The 8541-nt window shown below is 49.0% G+C and overlaps 1 protein-coding gene across 1 annotated transcript in view; it reads right to left on the bottom strand.

The window, feature by feature from the left end:
- The window catches only part of LOC102246045 (rho GTPase-activating protein 44), a 99323-nt gene that overhangs the window by 73902 nt on the left and 16880 nt on the right, over nucleotides 1–8541 (bottom strand). Inside the window, exons 5-6 of the mRNA XM_014547009.1 lie at nucleotides 4110–4221; nucleotides 1585–1661 (exon numbers count right to left, since the gene is read on the bottom strand). Coding sequence (XP_014402495.1) covers nucleotides 1585–1661; nucleotides 4110–4221 — 189 coding nt within the window. The remainder of the gene's footprint in view (nucleotides 1–1584; nucleotides 1662–4109; nucleotides 4222–8541) is intronic.

Genomic DNA, 8541 nt, shown 5'->3' with positions numbered 1-8541 from the left:
CCTTGGCTGCACATTAGAATCACCTGGGAATCTTTTTAAAATCCTGATTCCTGGGCCTCATCCTCCGGAAATTGTTTCTTTGTTATGGGGTGGGGCCACAACATTAGTAACAAAGAAACAGAATTAAAACTTTATTGTGGGGAGCCACTACACTGTTTTGGACAGGTTCAAGCCTTGGACTGATGAGAGGGCACAGTTCTCTCATTGCCACGTGCAAGTCCCAGCTTGGAGGGCAGGGCCCTCCCAGCACAATTATAGCTAACAACCATAGTTGTAAGCTTGAACCTATGGTCCAAACACGTGGTCCCATGTGCCTGAGTGATGTAGGCTTGATAGAGTTCAGGTGCATGTAGTTGAGTAGGATTGAAACCCAGGAGAATGTTGTAAACATCTTGGTTACGCCCTTACTTTGCCTCGTAGCATCTGCTATAAAATAAAGTCATGGCTGTGGGCATGGTCACTGTCTCTCAGAGAAGCAGCATCCCACCGAGACCCAGCTTTCATTCTCTTGTCTGTCTTTTCTAAGCCTTTTCAGCCTCCCCCACTCAGGTTCACCCTTGGCCGTGCTGGCGCGGCACACTTTATAAAGATATGCCTCCACGCTCCGAGGGCGGGTTCCTGCCTCAAACCTCACCCTTACCAGAAACAGCTTGGGGGAGGGTGCAGCCATTTCCAAGACAACCCCTGCAGGACTGACTTCCGTCCGGTTGGTCGTGCCTCAGGTCGTGATGTTACACCCAGGGTTTTTATATAAGTAGAAGATATTCATGACCCTGCATTCTTTCAACTTGCAGACTACATAAACACATGCATACCATTGTAAAAAATAAAATGACGCACCACCACAACCTGTGGCGGCCACAGTCGAAGCATCATAAAGCCTGCAGCACCCCTGCTACACCAGGACTTTCCTGGTGGATTCTGGGAGAGAGTGGCACCCTGGAACTTTACTCATAATGGCCGCGGTGTTTAGAGAATGGCTACAGGATAGAGATGTCTACACCGTCAGCTTCAGGAAAAGGTGAGTTGGTCCCCAGAACCCGAAATTCTCCCCTCATTACAGACACAACCATCATCCATGCCACTACTCTCCCTTTTCCTACTACCCCAGCCACATTGGCCTGCACCCTGCGTACCTCCATCTAATTCCCACCCGAGGGCCCGGCACTGGCTGCTCCCACGTGGTGGACAGTGTTGATTCAGAGCTTTGCATGACCGCCTCCTTCCCGTCATTTATGTCTAAGATCACATGTCATCTCAGAAAGCCCTCTTGGCGTTACCCTAGCTGGTGCTGCAGCCCCCTCCCCCAGCATCCCTCCCAGCATTCCCCCGAGTCATTTCTTCATGTGACTCACGGCTGCCTGAGATTGTCTGGTGTGGCTGCTCACCTGCCCAGCTCTCTCCCTAACTGGACCACAGCCTCCGTGAGTGGGGCCGGTGGCTCTGCTCACTGCTCTCACCTCCAGTGCCTGCCACACAGGGGTGTCAGTATGCAGACCATCACACACTCTCCTGCCCACAACCCAAAGGTGATCAGTGTTCCTTCGAAGCAGCAAAGATGAAAGCAAAGTTGCCCTACTGTACCTTGTTCGTGAGGAGTCCATGTCCAGCACCAACTTTGCTAAATGTTTCCTCTGTTTTTGAATATTTGGGATTTCCACCTGTGGTTAAAGGAGATGAAACACAGTCAAGCTGAAGCTCCAAATAAATTCTTCAGGAGTGACTGAGAGACACACAAGTTTGCTAGAGGTCTCCCAACCCTTCTTTTTAGGTCAAATTCCCAAATCCTTTTCCTGACCTAACTCTGCTCTTTCTTCACTGGGCACCTGCAGCAGCCCAGAGCACCTTGGAGCTGCGCCCCCTGCCCTCTGAGGCGTGGCCTCATTCCTGCTGCTATCCTGACAGCAGACGGGCCTCCATCACCTTCCTCTCTACTTGCACGAGGACCGTCGTGGGGACAAAAGCAGGTCTGACACGCAGACCTAACTCCATAGACAGCAGATGAAAGGAGCAGCTCAGGAGACCGAGACGCTATGGGGAATGCAATGAGGGTATGTTTTTATAGACAGAGGATTTTTCCCAAAGTGACTAAGACATCAGCATCCCCACGGCTCTCCTGGGCTATGAGGCGTTCCTCCACAGTGGTGGTAGTGCGGATGCTCTTTTCATATTTTTATTTCTAAAAATGGCTTAACTGAACATTCCAGGGAGGGATTTTGGTTCCAGGCCCAGCAAAATTGGGGCAGGATGTGAGAATTTAAAAGAAAAAACTGACCATAATTGAACTAAAGTCATCTCAGGCTGTGGCTTGTAGAGGAGGAAAAATGTGAGGAAGATCCAGTGTTCTGTGAGGTGCTGTCTATCCATGCTTCTGGGCGGGGTGAGCAATGGGCCAAGTGGAAGGACTTCCAATAGGAAGGAAGAGGTGTCTGGGGAACCCCACATCGTTACGGAGCTCGGGGGCAACGCTGGGAGCCACACAGACGTCGTGGTCACACAAGCCGCCTCGGCCCCCGGCACACCTGCCATGGGCACTGCTCCAGGTTGGCTGCAATGCCGGGCCACCTGGTGAGGAACAAGGGCCCGGGACAGGCTGGGTGACCTGTAGCAGGATGGCATCCGAGAAGACTGGAGTGGCCCATAGCAGAGCCCACAGCTCAGGTTTCCTCCCGGAATGCTTTCAGGCACTTAGCAATCATTTCCCCAGGCATTCTGTCCCAGAAACAGCAGCAGGGGAGGTAGAGGTGCAGGGGGTGGCCCAGAGAGGAAACCAGACATGGCCAGGGCAGTGCTGTCCAATAAGGTAGCCTCCAGCCACATGTGGCTACGCCATTTTATTTTCAAATCAACAAAAGCCACACAAAATTAAAAGCTGAGTTCCTCAGTCACTTTGAATACATTCCCAGAGCTCAATAGCCACAGGAGGTAGTGGCCACCACCCTGTATGGGTGTGCGGGTGCGGAGGTGTGCAGGTGCGGGGTATGAGGATGTGGAGGTGTGTGTGCAGAGCAGTGCAGGTGTGGAGCCGGGTAGGTGTGGAGGTGTGCAGGTGTGGGGTATGAGGATGCAGAGGTGTGCTGTTCAGAGCAGTATGGGTGTGAGGGTGTGGAGCCAGGCAGGTGGGGAGGTGTGCACGTGTGGGGTATGAGGATGTGGAGGTGTGCTGGTGCAGAGCAGTGTGGGTGTGAGGGTGTGAAGCTGTGCGGATGTGGAGGTGTGAGGGTGAGGAGTTGCGCGGATATGGGACCTTCCCATTGATGCTGGTGGTTCTAGCGCCAGCGCCGGCGCCAGCTGGGCTTTGACCAACTAAAGGCAACTGGGAGGAATGCCAGGGTTCAGGGCAAAGGAAGTCCCAACCATTTCCTGTCTTACTTCTTTGACGCTAGCAAAACTGTCACATAGACATTAAGGTTTCTTGTTAATAAAGCGGTTTTGTTCAGTGTCCTTTACCGTCCAAGAGAAGAGACCTATGTAACAAACTGCAGGAGGCCTTATAGCAGTGATGGCGAACCTTTTGAGCTCGGCATGTCAGCATTTTGAAAAACCCTAACTTAACTCTGGTGCCGTGTCACATATAGAAATTTTTTGATATTTGCAACCATAGTAAAACAAAGACTTATATTTTGGATATTTATTTTATATATTTAAATGCCATTTAACAAAGAAAAGTCAACCAAAAAAATGAGTTCGCGTGTCACCTCTGACACGCGTGTCATAGGTTCGCCATCACTGCCTTATAGGGTCTCGGCCAGGGATCCAGGCCCCTGAGGAGGCTGCAGATCCGTTCATTTCACTGCAGACCTGAGGGGGTGGAGGGCAGGGTGGTGAGGGCAGTGGGGACCCTGGTGGGGAAGGGGATAATGCTGCCAGCTTGCCCCCTCCCCCTGGAACGCCAACGGAGAGGAAAGTGGGCGGGAGAAGGGGCAGCCAACACTGAGGGGCTGCCTTGTTGGGCAATCCTGACAGTGGGCGTGGCTGGTGGTCACCCCGTGGAAAGCAGCGTCACAGAGCAGGTGAGGGACAGAAACAACAGGAGTGCAGGGGAAAGGCTGCAGGGCCCGCCCTCTGTCCCCGCTCCTCGCTCAGGCCCGGCCGCATCCCCTCCTCACCTCCGCCAGCAAAAACAGGGGCTCGATCACATCTCTCTCTACTTGCAATTCAAAATGAATCAGCTCCTGTGCCAGCTTGTCCTCTGTCTCCCCACAGAGTTTCAGCATCTTCCTGCAACAGAGGAGAAATCCACGCTGCACAACCCAGAAAGCAGGTCATGGCGCCACACTGCGCACCTCCTGGCCGGGCACACCTTCATGACAGAGGTGCTAATAAAGCGATTGCTTTCCATGGTGTCCCTTGGACCAGCTTGCTCTTCCATTACTACTTCTGAAATTATCAATTTTTTAAATGATGCTGAGTACCTACTGTGTGCCTGGGGTAGAGGGAGCATGTAGGGAAACAGATAGAACAACTCACAAGCCAAGCCCACAGGCCTACCAAGAGCCAGGTGCTCCTGTTTCGGCCAGGGATCCAGACCCCTGAGGAGGCTGCGGATCCGTTTATTTCACTGAAGACCTGAGGGGGGTGGAGGGCAGGGTGGTGAGGGCACTCCAGGGCACTGGAGACATTGTTTTCAACAGGCCCTTAGAGAAAAACTCCCCAACCATAAACCCTTCTCAATGCAGGATGGACAGACAAAGCAGGAGTGGAAATCCATTCCAAAGTTATTAATAAGGAGCAAAGAAGAAAAGGCTGAATGAGGGGAAAGTTTTACCATAATCCTAGAAGCAAGAATACATTTCAAAAAGGGTAATTCCCCCAAACGGCATTCAGGCAGTCCTCGCTTCTCATGGTACCACATTAACTGAAACCCGTGTGAAACGTTTGTACGAATCAACAAGAGGCCAATGTTGTTCTAAGGTTAGTATGCACCTTCCCTACCCTTACTGTACACTTCTCACCAAATGTGTGTGTGCTCGCTTACAGTATATAACGCATCACCTACCGTAAAGCGTTTACACAACGGTTTCCCACGGAATCTAGCCTCCCGTTACATGCTTTTTAAATTCATCATTGTCTCTGGGGCTTATGCATCATGACATACACAGAATTAGGTCGTTTTGCTGTACCGAGTTCCATTCTGTGAATAAACCGCCATTTATTAGCCTGCCCTCGGTCCACGGTGCGTGGCTCTTCCACGCAGTGGCCCAGCGCCTGTGCTTGTGAGTCCCTGCCTGTGTGAGGATTGTTCTGTGCGAAGGAGAGAAGGCGTGCGCACCCTTAACCTCACTAGAGGTGCCGATGCAACGGAAAGTCCCACTGCTCTGCCCTCTGGCAGCCCTCGGTGTGGGTAGAAATGTTAATCTCTGCCACATGGTGGATACAGAGCATTCTCTCCTCCTGGTTTTAATTCCCGTTGCTTGACTGCCTGACTGCCTTCTCATGTCTTGGGTCCAGCAGGCTCCCTCTTCTGTGAAGAGCCTGTTCACATTCTTTGGAATTTCTGTATCGGGATATGTTATTTGAAGTTAGTTGTAGGAGTTCTTTATATACTTACAGATATGTGTGTGGATGCAGAGGGCATTCAAATTACTTTTCATATCCGCTATAAATGTCAACACCCAGGCTTATTTTTGTACCTTTTTAATGGTGTTTTTGACCTGATTCTTCTGTCACTTGCCCCCATATTTCTAATGTTACTTCTTAATTTTTTTCTAATTTGTATGCATTAGTTGTTGACTGTCGAGTATGGAAAATGGGAACTTAGCTGTCTTTACATTTCCCCTCCCTCCATGTATGAATACCACAGGCGCTTAGCACTGCATTTGCCCCATCTGCCATGGGGAGGAAGGCTGGGTCGTGTAGTGGCCAGTGGTTTCTCCTGCACATTGGTTTGTTCTCTGTGCAGTTCATCATCACCTGGTTTTGATTTCCTTGTTCAGTCTTCTACGGACCTGACTGAACCCCAAATCCTCTGCCACTTTCCTAGTTTGTCTCTTAGACACTCAACTACATTTGATGCGAATGAATTTCATCTTCTTGAATTCCTCTCTCCCAAAGCCGTGTCACTCTAGGCCAGCGGTCGCCAACCTTTCAGACTTCACGGACTACCAGCGGTCCACAGACCACCGGTTGGCGACCACTGCTCCAAAGGTTTCCTTAAACCAGCGGTCGCCAACCTTTCGGACCTCATGGATCACCAGTGGCCCACGGACCACCAGTTGGCAACTGCTGCTCTAGGCTGTTTGCCTTCTGCCCCAGGCACAGCTGTCTTCCCGCATTTCCCCCACCATTTCCTGCAGGTTCTCTCTCTGTCCTGAGTGTCCTGTTCCCTACATCCTGTCTCCCTTTCCTGGTCACTCCCTCATTACACAGCACATCTTGCTTAGCTGCCTGAGGAACTGTGGGTGGGGCGTCAATTTCTGAGAACTTACGCATCACGACACTGCCCTCCACCCAGCAACTGACAGCTGGGCAGACTCGGCTTAGCCCGTCAGGCTGCTGAAGGCATCGCTCAATCATCTTCCAGCGCCCCCTGTTGCTTCTGGCAAGGCTGGACGCATTCAAATTAGTGACCCTCTTATGTGACATTTCTCTCTAGAAGACTGCAGAATCTCTTACTTGTCACTAGTGTCCACTAGTGAGTGGAAGCCCTGGCACCGGTGTAATTTTTTTACTGTGTTGGGAGTTCAGTGGCCCTTACGTGTCCTTCGGTCCTCATTCTCTCAGATCATTTTATCATCATCATCATCATCATCATCCTCCCTTTATCTCCTTCCCTCACAACTCCTGTCACTGAAGCCGAAAACTTCCTCTACTTTCCCAACTCTTCTATTTTCTGTCATCGTCTTCTTGCCCTCGTTTCTAGATTTCTTCAACCTCACTTTCCAAACCTACTGAGAATGTCATATTCTTCATTTCTATCAGTTTGCTTTTGATCTCTGAGTGCTTTTCCCATAAATACTTTTATTCACATCCTATTTTCTGTTTAATAGAGGCTTTATTTTCTCTTCTCACTTGAAGATATAAGTGATAATTTTCCTGAAATCTTCTCCCCCAGGCAATATCTATTTCTTCCTGATTTCACTCTTGTATTATTTCTCCAACTGTTTTGGTATCTAAGCTTCAAGTGCCTGGTGGTCTTTGGTCCTGTCTGTACGTGAGGATAGAGACCAGCATCTTGGAAACTGTGAGCAGAGCTCACAGCTGGGAGCTCATCGGCAGGGTGATCTAGCCGGGCCGTGCGCTGGAGCACTGCCCCCTTCAGCGGCTTCCGGTCTGCAGTTCATTCCCCTGGGGCTGGAGACACCTCACAGAAGGCTCTTCCAGTTTCGTGCTTAGGGAGTAGGAGCCTGAGGGCTGCACGAGTGGGGAGACAGCTGGAGTCTCAGTGTCCAGCTGCAGTAGGTCACTCAAGTCTCTTCTTGAATAACCGGTGCCCTTACCTGGTGTCCCCTGTCTAGAGAAGCTGTTTTACCCAGAGAATAAAGCTCCACCATTCAGCTGGGATTGGGGGTGAGGGGATGAGCCTCCCAGAGGTGAGGTAAGTGCTGGGTTTGAGCAACCCAAGTGGTAGTTGACTAGCTTTACAATCCACACTCCCCTACCCCCAGAGACCCACTGTTCTGACATGCCTGGTGCCACCAATCCTGAGCCGTGTCATGTGAAGGAGTAAGTGAGGTTGGCTCTCTGGATAGCCTGCGTTGGGAGTCAGATTTCGGGAACTTGCTAAGTCAGTTCCCAATCAATCATGTTTTATAGCTCACAAAATTTTGTTGCTATTGTCTTCTCTCTTGTCTTTCCTCTTGTTTTGGGCTTATGCCTTTTAAGTAAAAATGAATCTCTTTGTTGTAGTAGATTTTGAAGAAAAAAAATTAGATGTGTGTGTTCAGTCCGTCATCTTTACCTGGGTGTCCTCTATCCCTTACTCTCAACCGTGTGTGTCATGATTTAGGTGTGACTCTTAGAAAGAGCATGCAATGACTTCATTTACCCACCTGACATTCTCTATATTATAAACAGTTGAGTTTTCTCCATTTAATCTCTAACAATTACAAATACATACAGTAGCAACTGTTACCTTCATTTTCTGTTTTCTATTTATTATGCTTTTTTTACTTACTTTTTTCTCTTTTAGTCCCTTCTATGTTTTTTTCTATTTTATTTCCCTTTTTATTCTTTTACTATTTTGAAGTTATACATTCTATTTCTATTCTTTTCATGGTTACTCTAATTTTTCTAACTTGTGCATTTACTTTAAATGTACTATCTTTATTCTCCTTCCAAACAATGTTGGAACCTGCAGCACTAATTCCCTTTCCAATGTTTCATGTTAATATTTTCTAGTATTTTAGTGTCACTTTGCTTTCAACTCCCATCAAATTAATTATTATTATGTTTCTACCATTAATTCAATGCTTATTAATATTTACTTACACTAAAGGGTAGCAGAATGTGCCGAAATATGTCACAATGGCATAAGGATTATTTTGAGCTGAAGGCAATTGAGAAGATTCAGATACAAAATAAGGTCTCTACACCAGCCTC

This window comes from Myotis brandtii, unplaced genomic scaffold (assembly GCF_000412655.1).
Source record: "Myotis brandtii unplaced genomic scaffold, ASM41265v1 scaffold461, whole genome shotgun sequence".
In the NCBI taxonomy this organism is placed as follows: domain Eukaryota; kingdom Metazoa; phylum Chordata; class Mammalia; order Chiroptera; family Vespertilionidae; genus Myotis; species Myotis brandtii.
This window is presented reverse-complemented; position numbering and strand designations above follow the sequence as displayed.